The 21,045-nt window shown below is 41.8% G+C and overlaps 1 protein-coding gene across 3 annotated transcripts in view; it reads right to left on the bottom strand.

Moving 5' to 3' along the window:
- Positions 1-21,045, bottom strand: part of LOC146788638 (putative cation-transporting ATPase 13A4) — a 619,876-nt gene that overhangs the window by 372,280 nt on the left and 226,551 nt on the right. For all 3 annotated transcript variants that reach the window (XM_085635832.1, XM_085635831.1, XM_085635830.1), the window contains 2 exons: positions 19,240-19,301; positions 4,571-4,721 (listed from right to left, as the gene is read on the bottom strand). In XM_085635832.1, the coding sequence (XP_085491958.1) occupies positions 4,571-4,721; positions 19,240-19,301 (213 nt within the window). The remainder of the gene's footprint in view (positions 1-4,570; positions 4,722-19,239; positions 19,302-21,045) is intronic.

Below are 21,045 nucleotides of genomic sequence, written 5' to 3' on the forward strand. Positions count from 1 at the left end.
ACATGCTTCTATAAATTTACACATACAGCCTAGTTTGGTATGAAACAGCCAATCAGTTCTTTTTTTTTTGAAAAAAATATGTATGCCTCCATTTCCAAACTGTCTTTCTTTTCATATTGCCATTCTACTGAATTACACCTCCTGAGTGCATCCAGTTCTCATTTGAAGATGTTCACAGTGTGGATTGTAGGGCACAGCTATGTCTTCTGGAGTGAAAAGTATGCAGAGAAAACAGATATGGTGAGAGACCTTGCTTTGCCAAATGTAGACATTAAATGGATTGGTCAGAGAGGGTTAAAGTGGCACCAATTGATGCCATTGGTCAAATCCTTCATGCAAATCCAACACCCTGACCTCATAATAGTGCACTGTGGTGGCAATGATCTAGGCACTTTGACTGGGGTAGGTCTGGAAATGCTTATGAAGGACACCTTTGCACAACTGTTTTCTCTTTTCCCTAAAACTGCCTTTGTGTTTTCCAACATATGCCAAAGGCAAAAATGGAACTGGTCCAATCATTTCTGTCCGCAAATTGACAAAGCAAGAAAGCACGTCAACAAATCTGTTTCTGCTTTCCTCCGTGACTATGGTATGGGTGCCATTTACCACAACAACTTGCGTTATGACATGCAAGACATTTATAGAGGAGATGGTGTGCACTTCAATGATGAAGGGAACAGAGTCTTCCTCTTGAACCTTAGACTCTGCATCGGTACTTACTTGTAGGTACCAATAAAAAATCACTTCATAAACACAACGGCTCTTTTTAGAGCCCCCTAATATCTAAACACTGCAATCTGCATTTCATTTCTTTTATTTTATTTTTTTACCGTACGCGTACGGTGAGCTTACCGTATGCGTACCCCGTGATTTTTTTAAAAATCAATAAATGTTTTCTTTGTACTTTTCTGTCCTTCTTTGACCCCCTCACAAATGTAAGGGGGTCTATAACTCTCCTCCTTGCCCCCTTTTCTTGTTATCACTCTTTTTTTTCTGAGTGAAACACACAAAATGGCGGCCGCCGCTTCCTGGTTTCGGCCGATTAGAATGTTTACTAAGATCTAAGAGCCAATCAGAATCGCACTCGCGCACGCCACCGTACGCGTACGGTAAGCTTACGGTAAGCGTACCGTAAGCTGGCTCAGATATATATATTGATTTAAAGGCTATTTTCTCAGAATCTACTGAACAGATTTACACCAAACCTACAAAAGGCACTTCCTTGACCTAGGGACTACCTCTCTGCCAAATTTCTAGTAATTCTGTTCAGCCGTTCGGGCTGTAGCCCTGTCTAAAGGTCCTATGGAAAAATGCATGGGAAAAATGCGTTTTGGGACCCCCCTTTTATCTCAGCCCCCGCTTGACGAATCCCCCCGAGACTTTCAGGGTAGGAGCGGAGCGTAGCGCCCCACCTATTTTGAGAAATTCACGAGGATTCGTCAACCGGCGCCAAAGTTATTCAAAATAGAATGTTGCGGATTTCCTATGGAAAAGGGGTCCTAACTATAACTACCTACTGGCGACCGCCAGTAGGTAATATATATATATATATATATATACACATATATATATATATATATTTGAGAATTAAAAGAGGTTTTATAGTTACCTTCTAAATACTTCCTTTTTGGTTGTCTATATATATAGTCACTGACCCACTCACTCACTCATACAGCCACTCACACAGCCACTCACTCACCCACACTTCTCATTAAACTAGTTACTAACCCATACAGCTATTACACCCACTTATTCACCTATACAGGCTAATCCACTCACCCATACAGACTCTGTACACTGCCACTCCCTCACCCTTACAACTAATAACACACACTCACTCACACACCCACACAACCAGTTACATACCCATTCACACATCCACGCACATTCTCACACCAACTCAATTAACCAAAATCCCACTCAAAGGGCCACTCACTCACCCATACAGCACACTTACACACCCAGTCACTCACTCATACAGCCTTTCAGACACCCATAGACTCACCCATACAGTTCCTCACATGCACACCCATACTGCCACTGGCACAACCACTCTCTCACCAATACAGCCACAGACATTCAATCATCCACACAGCTACTTACCCTCCCACTCATACACCTATATAGCCACACAGACACTCACTCACACATAGATATACAAAGCTACTCACACATTATATGTTAAAAGTAACATCACTCATTAGTAGTACACCTAGTGTACTAATTAAGCTTTTTTAGTAGCTTAGTATACATGTTTAACATTCATGAACTCTTGAAAAACACTTACACTCACTGGATGATGCCATTGCTGATGTCATCAGAATTGCCATCAGTAATGTCACTGACCATGTAATGAGCAATGTAATATGCAAGGTCAAAGTCAGTACATTGTGGGGGTGTAAGCTCTAGTTAGCTCAGGTAGCTATAACTGCTGAATTTCACAGGTTTTGTATGAGTGAAATCTGAGCCTAACTATAACATCCCTGTAACCGTTGTTTTTGTTAGTGCAGTTCTAGTTTTTTAAACTAGTAGTCATGTATACAGAGTGGTGAAGAAAGGGAACGGGTAACAGGAGGGCGTATTGGCCCCTGGGGACACTCAGCATCCAAGAGGAATTCATCCCCTTACCAATAGGGCACCAGGAGTTGCATTTGCAGAGTGGTGTAAAAAGAGGGCAGGGCTTTCGACCAGCTCTCAGCAATCAGGAAGTGTGGGACTTACTGAAGGAAACAGAAGGTCTTGTTGGCCTCCAAGGACCCACAACGTGTAATGGGACTTCACCCCCCAACCAGTAGTGCACCAGGAGGTGTGTTTGCAGAGTGGTGGAGGAAGCGGGCAAGGCCTCTGATGACCTCTCAGCAACCCTGCTGTGTTGAAGTTAATGGAGGTAACAGAAGGGGTAGATGGACCCAAGATCCCTCAGGAGCCAAGGGGACTTAATTCCCCAACTAGTAGTGCTCCAGGTGGCATGCTTGCAGAGTGGTGGCTAAAGGGGGCGGGGTCTCTGACAACTTGCCGGGTTCAGCTGATTTCAGCCCCCATCCCCTGGACCCAGACATTTTTATCAGTGTTTTTATTAAGAGGAAGGGGCCCGCCAAGCCACAGCAAACAGCTTTGTACCAGGGTTGGGTACACCTCCACATAGTATGAGCAGCCCCCCTCGTTCAATTATAGCAAACCTTAAACCCTTAATTCCATACCCACCCTAAACCCTAAAAATTCAGGTGCAAAAACCCAAATTCACCCTAAACCTTAAAAATGCCCTTGCCACCCAAAATCTAATACCCACCCTAAACCCTTAAAATTAAATTACCACCCATAAACCCATACCCACCCTAAACCCTAAAAACGATCTTGCCACCCAAAAAATACACACACACACATGCATATTGCTTCTTCTGGTCCCACCGGTTGTCTGTCTAAAGTCTGGGCTTCTCGGTTGAGCGGCAGAATAAGTTGTTTGCATGAATTGTTCCCCCCTCCCCTGCCATCCTGACACAGCAGCTGAGAACCTGCAGATGACACCACATAGGGACAGTGCACTGTGCCATGCAGATCTATTGTCATCAACATTAGTGAAGGATCTAGAAAATTTGACCATATCTTGCCACACCTGAAGGCGCTCAACTAGCTACCCTACAAAGCTAGAATACACCTAAAGATGGACTGCATCGCACATAAAGCTTTACACCACAAAACCCCCCAATATCTAGCCCAGAAACTTACTATATCTGGAGGACACTGACACTCTAGGAGTTCCAACAATCTACTCCAGAAACCTTCAAGCTTCAGCAAAAAAAAAAAGATTTGACAGAGTATTTTCCATGGCTGCGCCAAGAATATTGAGCTCACTCCCTCCGAGCATCAGAAAAATCTCTTCTGTGACATTATTTAAAAAGGAAGCTAAAACCTTCCTGATGAGCAAATTCCTCCCTTAACTATAACATGCAACAGATAACTCTCTGACTTTCCCCTCTCCGACTCCGACGGAAGCTCTACTCTCGATATCACTCCTGCTTGCATTGAAACAATTGACTACTATAAACTCGTATCTATGTTGCCCGTGATGACACCTTCGCTAATATGATTTGTTCATACTTGAAGTTATCCCTACTGCTTTGAACTGCATCTCTACCTACTATATTCACTATCATTGTGTTCTATGCCGTACCTCATATTTGCCACATATGTATATCTCGGACCCTACTTAAATGTTCCTGGACTTGTTTGCTCTGTACTGTGAAGCTCTCTGATACCCTAATCAGGGTCTTGTTCGCGCGATAGAAAACACAAAAAAATATACATTTATTACACTTACCTTTATACTTACATTTGGTGGTATTGACATGTGTCCTAAAGGCAGGTTATGGTAAAAAAACTGTGTGGTAAAGGCATGTTTGGTAAAGCTGCATGCGTTGATAAGCTTTCGTTGCAATGGCATGAATGGTTCACAAAGAGTGGCGATTGCTGTTTCCCGCCTATATGTAACAAAGGCTAATGCTTCTTATTTAGATGGATGACTCCACAATCACAAAATGTTTATTTGCATATATTGATTATTCTACATTACCCAATTGGTTCCTTCAAACATCTTTAGGTCCAGTGGATCTCCCTGCGGTTTACCATCCAGAAAGATAAGTGAGTGACAGCTGGCCAGGGCAGCTAATAGTGGGCTCCAAGGTAATGCATCACTATAACTGAACTTGTGAACTTTCTGAAAACTGGGGCAAGAAAGAAACCAGAGATAAGCAATGTATCAACTTAGTATCAGTTGGCAAAAGGCAGAAAACAAATTCTACACATTGATTTAATAATTATATGAAATGTAACATGTGGCCATTGATTTAGATGATTGTCTACTGGAATTAAAAACAAATCTTACAACAATCTTTGATAATTCTGATCCAGAAAAAGAGTCCTGGTTCTGGTACAATGACGAGCAACACAGGCACTGTGCTGATCTCTCATTGTCAAAACTGAAATCAGACCGCGTCATTAGGCACTATCTTCTTTCACATTGGTTGGTGCTCGGGCATAAATGTCTATCCTGTGCAGGAGAGTTACAGCTGGAAAGGGGTCAATGTCTCCTAAATTAATTCCTCGGACCCAGGACAGCGATCCCCAAGCAAGACTCCCCCACACCATACTAGGAAAGACATTTCTTAGGGGATGACCCCATGACCGTGGATAAGTGCAAACGATTTACTTGATGCCAAGGAAAAATGGTAAAGAAAAAGATGGGGTGTGGCGATCTGACCAGGCATTGGGCCATGCCCCGACCCATTATAGCCTGAGCTTTATCTCTGCCCTCAGGGTATTTACCCTCAATCTGCCCCTTATGGGACAAAAAGCCCACTTGACTCCAGGGCTATTATTTACATAAAAGCAATGTCCAACCCTGCATAGAGTTGCGCTTCCGCCCCATAACAGGCCTAAAAGTCTTTCTCATCTACCCCCCTCCGAGTGGGCAAAATTGGGGGATTTACTCCAATCTGTATCAGTGATAATTAAATGAACACTCTTGTCCTGACACAAAGCCTCACCCTTTTCTTTAAAGCCTCAGCTATCATTATCCACATGGCGAGCAAAAGGAAATTGCATTTCTCATGGGAACAATTTTGACATAGGCGCTGGCAGAAAGGATGTAAATTCAATTTGTTTTCACCTGCCATGGTGAACGTTGCCCTTTTTGGGCTCTACAACAACCAGCAACCAGAGCTCCCTATGTATGCTTCCATTTCTTAAACATAGAGCTCCAGCAGTTCAGGATGGTACATCTTGCATGAATTCCACTACATGTTCCAATAGAGAATGCCCCACAGACTTCAAACTTTGGCTAAAATCATGCATTTTCCTCACATTTCTGTGAGAAACAGTCAGGGAATCTGGGAGATCCACAAAATTACTACTACCTAATATACCCAAAATCAACCTGATAAGAAGTGCTGTAATATCTAAAATAGAGCTCAGAACTGGAGTGGAGAAAGCCTCAGCAGCTAAGGAGTTCATGTTTTTTTCTTTAGATTCGATTCAAGATTCAAGATTTGTATTTATTTTAAGGTCAACAAATACTAAACAGATTTGCTTAAAACAGTTATGATGTTTCAGCTTTAAAACCAATTTAAAAAACTCTTTAAAATTTAAAACAGGTTAAAACAGTCAAATTCATCAGGTGGCAATTTACAGAGCGTAATTAAACCTCGTGCAGTAGAGACATTATGTCTAAATCAGATGGGCTTTATATACCAATGCCGAGCCTCAACCAGAATCGGATTTGGACAAACTAACAGTACATGAAGTACATATTGCACTCCTCCATCATACAAATCACAAATTCCTGTTTTAGTTCACGATTATTCCATTTGTATTTAAATACCTTTAGTGGGAGGATCCCTAACTGCACTAAAAGGATGCAGCGCCGGGCCCTGTGTTCTAGTGCAAAGCTTATGTATCGCTGCAGAGATTTATAGTCTTTACTTTCTACGAATTGTGCATAATGTTTTAGTTGAGAACAGTGTTCTACGTCCACATCAAAGCTTGTTCTTGGTGTCAAATTCTTTAAAAAAAAGCTTTAAATGTGTTGGTGCCCAAACTTTTAAAAGTGCTATTGTGCAATGTGACAAATTAAAAGCAATACTAAGTTTCTTATTAAAAGTAAATTGCAACGACTCATCTGTAAAAGTCTCCGATTTTAATATATTCCTTAGAGATCCTCGGTCAGCGTGCAGGAGATTATATGCCCATCGTATTATACTGGAGAAGGCTGTAGCATAAGAGCTATCTAAAGATAACTCTAGGTGTAATGCTTGAACTGGGAATGCTTGGTTAACTTTTTATAATTTACATAATAAGTTCCCTTCCCTCACTTTTACTGGTTGCCAAGTATTAACCGAAATATATTCAAGGGCATACGATGAAATAGGGGGAATTTTTATACAATAATCCTCGAGTAGGGATTGAAAATGTCTATTCCCGGTGGAAAACTGCAACCTCTGTAATGCACCAGCATGGGCATCTGCCTTACGTCCTATATGCTGAAAATGAGAGACATTTTGTAAAGTTTGAGAAAAAATTTGCCCCAGGTAAGTGTATTCTTTAACGATCTCTAAGGAATTTCCTCCTAATGTCCAATTAAAAAAGAAGGAATTGCTTTTTACTCTAAATGGAGAGACTCTGGTTTTAGATGTATTTGGAATCAAGATATTTTATTTTCTATAGCCATTTAGTGCAATTACATTTCTTTGTAGGCCTTTTGGTGTGAGATCTAAAATCACAACATTATGGACGTACATTAAAATGTGGATATTACTAAATGCTATTTTTGGTGGAGATTATTGATTTTTTACGAAATACTCTGGAAGATCGCTTATAGAGAGAGAAAATAAGATGGGGACCAGAGGACAGCCTTGTTTTGAACAATTTGATGTGGATATCGATCGTGTTAATCACTTTTCTCCCCCTTTTAGACTCTACATCATGTTGCTGTGTGTAATGATATAATTATTGTGAGTAGATCATTAGGTATTCCTAACCTCTCCAACTTCTTCCAGAGTGTTGGTCTATCCACACTTTCAAAAGTGGTAGTAAAATCGATAAAAATACAGGAGACAACCTGTAATTTAGACACTACATATTTGTTGATAACCATTTGAAGGACCGCAATATTGTTTATTACAGAATGCTTTGGGCGAAAACTGGCCTGTGTCATAGGGATCACTCCTCTGGAAAAGGCCCAATCCTTCAAATGTTCCAGGACACAGGCTGCAAAAATCTTCCTGGTGGCGTCCAGCAAAGCAATATTTCGGATGCTCCTCAGCCAAGATTTTGGAATTTTTCCAGTTGCAAAACAGTGAAGTATAGGGGGGCTATAAATGTGCTCCACTCCTCCATATTACTTAGAAGAACTGTAATCAGAATTGTATCTGGATCTATTGCTGTAGAAGATCTAGTGACCTTTATATAATGGGCTATTTGCTTAGCTGTTGGGGCTAGGATATCTAGATTCTTTTTCTTCTTCCTGTGGAATGGTTGACATGATTTTTCAGGATTCTGTGAATTTGGTTTATACAAATCATTAATATATTTTTCCCAGTCAGCTGATGATACTGAAGATACTTGTAGAGGTTTCATTGTCCCCATTTCTTTAGCTACTAAACTCTTGAATGCCCTACTATTTTTACATTTTACTGCCATTCGGCTATAAACCCAGTTTTGATCTTGACAATTTTTTCCTTTTTTCCATTGTCTGATTTTCTTCAATTTTGTAATTTCTTTCCATCTGATCCCAGAGATGTTTTGAGTTATAATGATTCATGATCTTGACACTTTACTTTTGCATACCTCATGACCTTATCTTGTCCTTTTGATTGTTCCTGAAGGGTAGCCACCACCGAGGAAATAGTGTCTTTATAGCTTGTTATAGGGTCCACTTCGTTTTAAAAAAGATCTTACTGTGTAAAAATAATTGCATTATTAATTTTATTGATTGCTTTAGAATTCTATTTTTGGAGCCTGCTTCAGCGAGGCCGTTCATAGAACTTGAAGACCATGTGAGAGTAGATTGCATGAGAACTTCTACTCCCAAGTATAAAATTGCATGATTATTTTCATGTGTTCTTTCTATACTGAGTGTTTGCACTTTTCCGAATAGATCCAGACTACATATTATATAGTCTACGATTGAAGAGCTATGATTACCTATTCTCGTAAATGCAGCGGGATTATTACCTTCTACTCTTCCATTTAAAATGACTCCATTTATTGTGGACACTGAGGTAAGGAGTAATTATCTGTGTTGGAGTTATAGGTAAGGGGATAGACAGAGCTGCATCTTGTGTATGAATCCTCCAATTGACCAGCAGGGCATTTGAGATTTTTCCATTGAAGTCCCCAGCGATTATTACCGGAGGATACCCTTTGGATTTATAGTTGATTCTATTCAAATGTGTTTTCCATTAAATAATCATATGGGGTTCCAGGTGTGATGCATATGTTAAAAATAAGCAAATCATGGATGGTGTCCAGCTTTTTTTTCCAGTGCTTGATTTTGATGCATTGGACGTTCAAGAGGTACTTATCAATTACTTCCAGATCTCAATAGATTTCTTTCTCAAGAGAATTTCGAGACCTCCCTTTGCATGGCCCTTTCTCACTGCCTCTGTTGGAACATCATTCACAAAGTCATCTTTTTGAACAGAGGTTTCTAAGGCCCATGTTTCTTGCAAAATCACTATTGCTGAGAGTTTCCCAGAATAGAGGCTTACTTTTCCGTATCTTTCCAGACGATGTTGCAAGAGACAATTTTCAAGCTTCTGCTAAAAAGGAAATTTATTTGCTTTTCCCTGTTTGTTACTATTCAAATTACTGAAGATCCAAGACCAAGAATTTTCATTTGTTTGTGTCTCTACTTTTTTAGAATCATAAATCCAGATTTGTCACTCTCTGTCTTTAATCGAGATTGTTAAGGTTCCTTCGGGTACATACTTTTGAGTTACGGGGCCTGAAAATGTTTGATTATCATGGGGAGTATTGCTCTCGTTCTTCTCCTTTGGATTTTTTTGCTGTTTTACATTTTCTTTAACTTCGACTAAATCAAATCCATTTTTGTGGAGGATGTAACTCTCTTTTAGGACGATTGAAGGGATCACATTGGACCAAAACTCAACAGTTTGCCACCGTAAGTTGAAGTTTGTTCGGGTAAGCTATTAACTTTTGAGGTTGTGAGTGTGAGTGAAGTAAATGGATCTTGTGCAATAGATTGACTCTTTTCCCACGGTTCAGAGAGTCTTTTCTTGTGGGGAATAAATCCATTATTTCTAAAGTACAAGAGTCAGTCTGCTCTCCCTTACCATTTGAATTCCCAACAGAAGATTGAGTTTGTGGTTTCTGGGTAGATTCTGCACTGATGATCTTTTATGTTTTATGAAAAAATTTGGCTGCAATGGATTTAGTTCTTTCTGATCTTCTTTGATTTCCTGTGATGGTAGATGCTGATCTATATTTTGAATGAATTCAGGGGTCTTCAAGATGTGTACATCTGATGACACTTTCCCTTCTGGGACTGTGAAGCTTTTAGATTCCTTGTTGTTTGCTTCGAGAATCGACGTTTTGCTTTTTTATTATTATTTTTCTTATTTTTTCCAATTCGTTTTATTTCTCTTTTCCTTTTGATCTGACATACAAACTGACTCCCTTATAGACAGAGATCCAGGGGAGATTTCTTCATTTTTAATTGGTTGGTTTAGTGGCTCTCTGATTGAAAATTGGAAAAAATTAAACAGCTTCTTGTGAATTGCTTTCACTTATGGAATCCTTAAATATATTGTGACCCTATTTATTTCTTTTTTTAAAGAGGCTGTATTAGTTTGAGTTGCCATTTGCTTTTTTGTTGGAGGATGGTTATCAAATGGGATGAAAATTTAGGACACTGTTCTTTTTCTCCATCACATTTTTAAAATTGTCTTATTGAAGTTTGAAGATTTTGGTTCCGCTGTTTTTCCTATTTTTATACACTATGTATTGCAATATTCCTGTTTGCATTTCCAAAATCTGATCAGAGTTCCAAAAGAGCCAATATAGATTCCAAAATCTTCTGCAATGTAAAAAAAACGCTGGATATAGGATCTTGCCTATTGGGTGATTGCAAAGTATTGATTAGCGGAAATTCTGGAGATTGCAAGAAGTTTTATATCAGATCCGAAATATTACTTGGTGCACTATTAAATAAACGCAATGTCTCTTTTGTCTTATTAGATACCTCTGAGGGCAAACCGGGATTGTAGTTTATTTCCGGTAAGGCAAAATCTGACTCTGGTATTGAAGGTAGGTGCCTCTTCTGCTTTTTGAGGTTCTGGTTCCTGAAGCTCCTGATGCTCTACGGTTTTTGTATATTCAATTGCCTGTTTTCTTTCTTGTTCTTCATCAAGTTTCAGATTATTATTGCCCTTTAACTATTATTGCCCTTTGATTGCCTTTTGATTTCTTGAGTTCAAGATTCCCGTTGTTATTCTGTTCCTGTAATTTTCCATATTTAACTGTTACTGTTGAATTGGTCATTTTTGGAATATTGGGATTTTTTTGTTATTTCTGGATTTACCAAAACTGCTCCAATATGAGATGATTTACACGTACTTTTTCTTGCAGATTGAACCTTGCCCAATCTTTTCATACGGATTGTTCGGGATCTCTGTTTCTTATAAGCCATGATGCACTAATAGTGGAGAAGCCCGAGATCTCCTGGTTTTTATTTTGGGTCTCTGTAGAAAATGCTAGCAAATCTTCAGGATGACCCCTGCACTGGCACGGCCACCTCCCCTGGCCACTCAGGTTTCTCACACCTCTGCAGCTTGCTAATGCTACTACACTAACGCCTTCCAGAAGATCACAAAAATCCCTCCCTCTTACTGTAAATTCTTGAGTGGCAGCTCAAGTGAGATTGAAGGTGGAGGTTAGTCTTTCCAAGCTCTTTAAATGCTTCAATCCGGACTATGAGGGCCAGGCTGATTAAAACAGACTGGTCTGGGAGATGAGGTAAAATAGTTCCTGGCTGGGATAATTTTAAATGTTTTTCAAGCCTTGGGGGACTTTATCACTTGGTCCAGTTCCTTTAAACTTTCTCCGCCTCTCCCTCTTGGACTCTAACACAGGCAGAGGAATGACTAATGCATCTGAGGGGGAGCAGGGCAGGGCGGGAGCTGTGTGGAGGCAGGGTAGGAGCCACAGTTGAGCAGACAACGTGGGTGAAACAGAGCAGTACTGAGAAAAAAAGCAGGGCCAACACTAAGAGCCCCCCCCCACACCAGCCTAATGCTGCCTGCTTCCACATTAGTGAAACATACTTGCACAAGACAAATAATTAATTGTTATTTATTAATAAAATTAATAAAACGCATAGACATGCCAGAGCTTCAAAAGCCCCAGAATTTTCTAAAAGAAAACTCTGCTCCAGCAATCCCCCCTTTGGTGATTTTATCACCAAATAAACCCACAAAAAAAAAAAATTAGTGAAAATTTAGTCCCATCTTAGGAAATCAGAAATGTCTCTTCCCTTTAGACAACATTAAACACCAGTCACTCTTTCATCATCTCTCTTTGGGCCTCATGTAGGTAGCGAAATACCGGTCGGTAACGGCCGATTTTCGGTAAATATGCCGTTACCGACCGGTATTCAGACAAGTGAGATGTAGGAGTCCAAAAACCACTTTTCGGTAAATATGAGGCGGTAAATACCGATTCATAGTTACCGAATTCTAAAATACCGAATCATATTTACCGAATACACAATTAACGAATCGGTAAATATGAAGTGGTAAATATGAAGTGGTAAAAATCTAAAATGACATGTAGGAGCAGTCGGTAATTAAGAAATCCAGGAAAATCGGTAAATAAGAGTCGGTAATTAACACGGATGGAAAGCAGGTGGTAACCATCAACAATGCACATAAGCAATCCCAAAATGCAACAGCGTGGACAACATGGCCGCCATGTACGTCATTGCAAGGCGCCTACGTCTACAGGCAGCAGGACTGAGGGTGTGGCGACGGGAGGAACAAATCTACAGACAGCGCATCACACTATTCCAGCTGACTGATGCAGAGATACATGAGAGGTACAGGCTACACCCCGAAACCATCATGGACCTGATAAGGGACCTGCACCCACTCCTGGACCAGCCAACAAGAAGGGCGCACGCCATACCACCACATGTGCAGGTGCTCTGCAGCCTACATCTACTGGCATCCGGCAGTTATCAGGTGGTGACAGCTGCGGTGGGTGGTGTATCCCAGAGTTGCCTGTCCCGTTTCTTCAGGAAGTTCCTGGATGCCATGATGCAGAGAATGCACCACTACATAAGCTTCCCAAACACACAGGCTGCACTGCAGAAAACAAAAACAGACTTTTATCACATGGCACAGTTCCCCCATGTCATCGGCTGTATTGATGGTACACACATCCCAATCTGTCCACCAGCTGATACAGAGCACATCTACAGGAACAGGAAGTCCACCCACTCCATCAATGTGCAGGTGATCTGTGATGCAGGGAACATCATCACAGATATTGTTGCAAAGTTTCCTGGGAGCACCCACGACTCTTACATCTTCCAGAATAGTGGGATATACACACGACTGAGTGCCGGAGAATTCGGAGAGGGATACCTGCTGGGTAAGTAACAGTGACGCCCCTTGAAACCTGCAAATCAGAGTGTATAGAGGCATGTAACTGATGGTTCCCTTTTACTCATCCAGGCGACAGTGCATATGCATGCCGGTCATTCATCCTCACTCCCTACCTACACCCAGCAACCCAGAGTGAGAGACGATACAACGTGGCCCACAAATCTACACGCAATGTGGTGGAGCGCACGTTTGGACTACTGAAGAGCAGGTTCCGCTGCCTCCACAAGAGCGGAGGCGCACGCCAGTACAAACCCATCACCTGCTGCAAGATAATTGCCACTTGTGCAATGCTGCACAACCTTGCCACGAAAAAAGGTACAGATGTGGAACTAACATATGTTGAGGACAACGAGGATGAGTCAGGCCAGCCAGAGGGCAGCGCAGCTAGAGTGCCAACTGCAGTCGATGGGAGAGAGAGACGGGCAGAGATCACATGCAACTATTTCTGAGTAAGTGAGGGGACACAGCGAGTTGTGAGAAGTCATGACGTAGTTTAATGTGGCACCACGCCATGAACACATGAACAGGCCAATCTGGCAATATGCCATCTATACAATGAGTATGTCCAGGGTTACGTCACCCAATGGCAAGTGGATAAGCAGGGCCACATCAATGTTTGCGCATACGCGCTGCAGTGGTGGATTGCACGGCCTGTGCATCCTCACTAGAGCCAACCCCAAGCCGCCTGCTGCTCCTGCGTGCTTCGGGGACGGGGGGTGTGATGCTGCTGCTGGTGTCGATGCTCTCCGCAGCATCCCCTGCAGCAGTTGTCGACGCCTGACTACTCAATAGCACCCCTAGTGCACTTGTCACCTGCACCATCCCCCGAGACAGGTCGCTGCAGCACTGTGTTAGGCCCTCCTGCATCGTCACAGAGCGCCGGCAAAGTAGGGAAGTCGCAGTTGCCAGACGGTTGAGTGCCCTGCTGGTAGTGTCCCTTCGCTGGCGTTCCCGGCGCCGTGCTTCGATGTCAGCATCTAATTTGCTGCACAACTGCTGGATTGACTGGGACATGTCCCGAATGCCCGCAGCCATGCCGCCAATGTTTGTGTCCATGTTGACTAAGCTTGTCTTCATCACCCGCATGTGCCTCTGGACTGACATAACTGCCTTTGATTGCAGGCGCTGTTGCTTCAACATTTGGCCCTCGAGCCCCAAGAAGACACCATGGCCGTCAGTGGGTGCTGGTGGACTCTGGACACGCGACCTGCGGCGCCCTCTTGCTCCCGTCTGTGCTGCCTGTGAGGTGTGGGGCACAGTGGGATGGCTCCCTTCCTGGGGCCCGGTGCGGTCTTCTGGGCCCATGCTGTCGTCTGACGAGGTGTCTAAGGCTCGTAGCCTGGCTGCTGGACGCCTCCTCATTCTCACACCTGCAAGCGGAGATGTGGCCGGTGAATCGAACATGAGTGGCGATGCTGGCTCTGGTGGTGGTGATGCTGGCTCTCGGTGAGGTGATGCTGGCTCTGTGTGCGGCGAGGCTGGCTGCGTAGGTGGTGCGGCTGCAAGTGGGCCTGCTCCCTGGTCTGAACTCGTGCTGGCTAGAGGTGATTTTTGTGGCCGGTGTGCCGTCTCCCCTGCAGCATGCCCTGTACTGCATGATGTCACATCTGTGGACAGAAAAACAACATTGGCTCAGTGTCCCCGAAGGGCCGCATTGCAAGTGTCACAATAAATCATTTCACATTCCAATCTGTCCTCTGTCTCCTTGTGCCTCGAGTGCGTGACATGCCTTGTTGCCCTGTGACATTTACGTCATGGTTAGTGTTGCCCTGACTACATCTCCCGGAATGCATTGCCTGTCTGCACTGACACGTGTGGACTGCAGTGTGATTCTCGTTTCACAATGGGGGATGTGGGATAGGGGTAGGGGAGGCTACATTGCTGTGCTTTCGTCTTACCTTGGTGTGTTGCGGCTCTGGCAGAGCTGTCGGCGTCCCCAAGACCCACGACGCTCTCTTGCTCGAGTGTGGCCGCCACCAGCTCCTCCAGTTCGGTGAGGGCAGGTGCCCTGTTGGTTCCACCTCCGGTCTGGCTGGCCTCCTTCTGGATGTCGCCCATCTTCCTCTTGGTCACAATCCTCAGGTCATACCAGCGCTTTTTGAGGACCTCAATGTCCCTGTGGGTCACTCCCACAGCATTGACCTGCGCCTGGATGGCCAGCCATATGTTGCGCTTTTCGGCCTCAGGCACTTGCAGGGATTGCCTCCCAAACAGCTTCTGGTGCTGCTTCACCACCTCCTCCACCAGCACCTGGAGTTCCTTGGGGCTGAATTTGAGCTTCCTCCTCCTTTCCCCTCCGTCTTTCTGTGTTCTCTGGCTGGACATGCTGTTCGTTTCCCGCTCGCACATGCAACTGCTCCCTGCCTCTCCTCTGCACTCCAGGCCTCTCCAGGGTCGGCTAATTATGTACACCTGCCTGGGTGTGGCCACTTCGGCTAATTGTGTACACCTGCCTGGGTGTGGGCAGTTCCTGGTTGGGTGGGCTGTCGTTGCACAGGATTAGCTGTTTCGTCAAGTCATGTGATGTTATTTACCGAATCCGTACGTACCGATTCGGTATTTTCAGAATCGGTAGATACCACCTCGGTATTTTCCGATTCGGTAGATACCACCTCGGTATTTTCCGAATCGGTAATTATCACCTCGGTATTTACCGAATCGGTGAATTCCGATTCGTATTTACCGAATGTTACCGAATCGGTAACTGTTACCGAATTTTTACCTACATATAACTTACCGATTCTAATTTACCGATTCGGTACGGCTCGGTATTTAAGAACCGGTAAAATTTATTTACCTACATGAGGCCCTTTGTCTCTAAATAAACACTCTCCCTCAATTCCTCTAGTTCAATCTCTTCTGGTTCTCTTTTTGAAAGTTTCGAATTCTTGTTTTTCTTTTCATTTTTCAATTTCTCCTTCCCTCTCCTGTTTTTACAACACACACACACCAATCTTAGTATCAGTAACGCAACAATTATACAAGACAAAGGAAACAATATTCTACCTATAATAGTACTACCTATTTTTGCAATAAAATCCTTAACAGCTATCATTTTATTAGCTAATTTAGTCCATAAACTCCCAGTTTCAAGTGGTACTAAATCTTCATGCAAATCAGTAATATTTTTAATATAGACCTTCAAGTCTTTACTTTCGTCAGGAATGTAAGTGCAACAATGTTGAACTTTCAAAATTCCACAAACTCCACCCTCTTTAGCCAAAAGAATATCAAGGGCAAGTCGATTTTGCATAGACATGGCACGTACGGCACTTAATTCCGTATTCACCAAAAGAAACCCTCCTGCGGTATTTGTCGATAAGCGATCAACCACTGTGGACAGTTTCCGAATTCCATAAGCATTTAAAGAAATTCCCACTGCTGGAATTAAAACCCCAAAAATGTCACCCACAATTTCAGACCACTCTAGCCTCACAAGCTCAGTCCCTCCGTTCATCCCGTCTCTCTGGAATGAGGACAGAGCCTTCCGGGTTTTCTTTTTCCAGCTTTTCTGACTCACACCGGGGCCGAGGTCAGCGCTGTCAGATCCCAGCTCCTGGAGACTGGCAAATTCTTCAGCTGCACCACCACATGACCACTTGTGTAACCACTTGCTACGTCACTTCTGCTAGCTCTCGTCCAAGCTTCACCTCATGTGTATTAATAGAGTCAAGCTCATATTCTGGGGTGACCAGGACGCAAGCGCTTACTCAATCCAAAAGCCAACATCTAACAATCTTTTCTTTAAATTTATGTGAATCTTCTTCCTCCACAAGTCCCTCTGTTTGATTTATATTAATCACAATGTTGTTTTCCAGCCACAGGCATGTAGTTGCCTGTAGGGTTGTCAAGCAATGAAAATACTGTGGTCACTAAAATGAAATCAACAAAAAACTACCAAGTAGAGTTATGAAATTATTGATGTATACATTTGAATATGAGGACATTTTGGGATGCTAGACATCAGTGATTATAAAAACCAGCAATCGGAGGAACTGTAATTCACTGGAACAAACATAATTCCATTGATATGAGCTGAGAATGTAACATCCATGTACAGAATAACTGAGGTAAACAGTGGGAGACAAATTTGTTTAAGGATCGAATCACATGGAAACCATCATCATGTCCTATTTAGTTGTATGCATCAAATGGATTCTTTACAGACCCACTGGCTTGTTCTCTGTGCAGTTCCCTGTTGGTGAGGGTTTTACATGTAGGTGCTGCATTAATGTTGTGGTTGAAAGAAGTTGGTTGTGTTTATTTTACCAAGAAACCCAGGTGGATTCTGTTTGAAAAGACCTCTTAGAGATTTCCTGTGCACAACGCAATCTAGGAAGGTAGAAAAGACATCAAACTGTTGGTAACATGGAGCAGAAACACTCTATGGACAGCTAGGTTTGGTTTATGAATACCACCAAAGGCATTCTACTCTGATCCTCTGAGAAACTGAAACAACAGAGTCCATTACACTTCTAAACAAGAAAAAGTTGTGGATAAAAACATCACTTCACTATGGTAGGAGAACTGGGACAGCAGTCAATCCTTCTTACAGCTCCTTCCAAGGTCATGTTTTAATTATGGTGGAAAATAGCTTTCTGGACAGACCCCCAGAGTTAAATAGGTATGCACTTATCTGGAAGACTGTGGGCCCGATTCACAGGACTAACTTAAGACAAAATCCTAAACTTACTATTTTTGGTATTCACAGAAGGCATTTAGTAGTAGTAAAGTTAGGATTTTGTCTTAAGCCTGTCTTAAGTCTGTCTTAAGTCTGTCTCAAGTCTGTCCTAAGTTTGTCTTAAGTTTGTCTTAAATCTATCTTCAGTTTGTCTTAAGTTTGTCTTAAGTCTGTCTTAAGTCTGCCTTAAGTCTGTCCTACTACTTTTGGTATTCACAGAAGACATTTAGTAGTAGTAAAGTTAGGATTTAGTCTTAAGTTTGACTTAAGACAAACTTAGGACAGACTTAAGACAGACTTAAGACAGACATAAGACAGACTTAAGAGAGACTTAAGACAGACTTAAAAGAAAATCCTAAGTTTACTACTACTAAATGCCTTCTGTGAATGCCAAAAGTACTAAGTTTAGGATTTTTTCTTAAGTTAGTTCTGTGAATCGGGCCCTGTGTGCTGGATGTTGAGATGGTATTAAAATCAAATGGAACCTAGTCACCAGTTGGTCATGCCCAGTTTACCATAAACTAAACTACGTGAACCTCTGCAGGCTTTTCTATGACCATTACAAATAACAAATTCCAGAAGACAAAACTATAGGAAGACTCAATGTGCTCAAGGTTTGACTTCCTGGGTTGCATAAAACCATCTTTGCATGCTTTAGAAGAGGCTACACAGAGGCATCCATTCCTACATCATAACAGCCCTTTTGCTTATGCTGTCACCCTGGGTCCTACACAAGCGTAAACAGTTTTGACTGGATTTGATTTTGAAACATATTACAATTCAAGAATGTCTTAACGTTTCAAGTACTCTTTTCAAGTCCACATATTAGCCGGCAATTATTTGCATCTATAGGCAAAAATTCACATTTTCAGCACATTTGGTGTGCTTTTCACTGCATATGCATTGTACATGGGAAAACAAGACAACTGCAGCCTGGAATGTCAGAGCAGAAACACATCTGGCTCAATAATGGTAGGGGGCAATGGGTGAATTGCTCAAGAGGTTGAATCCAGTTGCTGTTGCGAATCTATTCGTTTTTAAAGAGTGGGAATACATTGGGGGGCTGATACGATGGTTGCACATGTCAAGGCTGCTCTTTAGCAGATTGTTAGGGATAGACATGGAAGTCTGGGTGGGTTTCAGTGTTTCCCAGCACAGAGCATCCCACAGGATCAAGGTGGCAACACATATTTCTTCATCAAATACTTTCCTGTACCAATTTGAACTTTTTATTGGGCCAGAATGCATGTGAAAGTTGACAATACTGCCTTAAACGTTGTACATTGATGCAATATAGGCACCTCCCATCCCCATATGCTGCACACAGCAAAATGTTCCTTTTACACTCAGTCATTGGATATCATTATATCCCAGTCATACCTTTGTGCCTTTGATGGAATAATCCCCCAGAGGTCCAGTCCATCATCTGTTAGGGTGCCAGTCTAGATGCAAATGGACATGAGCAAATTAATAACAAGAACAACTCAGTTTGAAATCACTAAGTAATTGTGGTGCTAAAAAATTTCCATATAAAACATTTATTGTCAGAAAGTAAGTTTATTGGGCCACAGTCCATTGATCTAATCTATTTGTAGAACATGGACATATTTAACGTAAATAAATAACTTAAAATCAAATAAATAAATTAATCCCCTTCAGTTTTCTTTTCAATTGTAAAAATATCCTAAGTGTAAATTGTTACCTCAAATTAATGCATAGAACAGAAAAATGTCATGGTCACCTATTTCAATAAAATAGGCTTCAACAATTGACACATTTCCTTCATGTAAAACCAACAATCCAATAAAATGTGCACACTTGTACTTTTCCTATGCTTACCGCAATTGCATTATTCCCCAATTTTAAGAGTTGCTTTGGGTAATATTGTACCTTACAATATTGCGGTAATACCTAATCTATATTTCAAAATACTGTATTGCAGACCTGGCTCAGGCAATCCTGAATTGTACAGGAACACAGCCTCATTATACCATGAAACAATGAAGTGGGTGAACCACATTTTTTAGCGTAAATACCTCAAGTTATATTCCCTAGTCAAAATCTCCATTTTCATATTCAAGTCTGTCCAGGACACTTTTAAAGGTAATCCTAAAGTGGGAGAATGTAGAGAGAGCAAAGCAAAAGATGTCCTTACAATCTCTTCTACACATGACAATTCACTATTTAAAATAATATTGTACAGACATTGTCAATTTTGCCTTCTCAGTCTAATAGTGACCTATACCAACATCCTATCCACAGTTTCATAATGATAAAACATCAGGATATGAGTTTGAGTTCTGACCTTATTACTAAAACCATAGATGATTGGGGAATGCCTAAAAGTGTTTTTTAGGCACTGGCCTTCCAGCTTATTCCAGTCATAATATCAACTCATGTAAACATTTTCATACCATAAAGAAATTTAGTTTGTAGGTTCGGCTTACAAGGTTGTAAAACCGGGATCATGTCAGAACCTTAATAAACCCTATTAAACTTGCATAAACCCAGGACACAGGGAAGTTCTTGTGTTTCAATTTGGTTTTTAACCCACAATTTAGTCCAAGGTACTTATAGGAGGTAACTTCTTCTACCTTACCTTATTGATGAACCATTGATATTTTTTCTTCTCACAACCAAATATCAAAGTTTTTGTTTTGTCCATGTCAAAAACCATCTTTAGCAAATGCCTCCAATTTCCTCTTCAATTATATCGCTATTGCTTCAATGATTACCAAGTCGTCAGCATATACCGAACAGGGAATGTGCTGCCCTCTCATTTTGGGAAAAAAATGCTTGCACTTCAGACACAATGAGCGACAGCTCTAATAAATAAAGGGAAATCCAGGTCGGGCCAACACACAGCGCTGTCTTAGACCTTTTGTAATAAGTAATTTCTGGCACAAAAGGGCTTCTTGATTTAGTTGGAGCACTGCCCAATTACCTTTGTGCAGCTCCTTCAGAATATTTATTTATCCTCACAAATTTTTATGTTCTGCAGTTGCTCCCACAATATATCAGGTTTTCCCAAGTCAAAAGCTATCTTGAAATCAACAAAGCAGCAATATAGGTTGCCAACATCTCTATCGATTTAATTGCTATTGACTATAATCTAAAATTGTGATCCATTACTGAGTGACTTTTCTTGCAGCCGTCTTGCTCCACTGGTATTAAATCCATGATGCC

Source organism: Triturus cristatus, chromosome 11 (assembly GCF_964204655.1).
Source record: "Triturus cristatus chromosome 11, aTriCri1.1, whole genome shotgun sequence".
Lineage (NCBI taxonomy): Eukaryota > Metazoa > Chordata > Amphibia > Caudata > Salamandridae > Triturus > Triturus cristatus.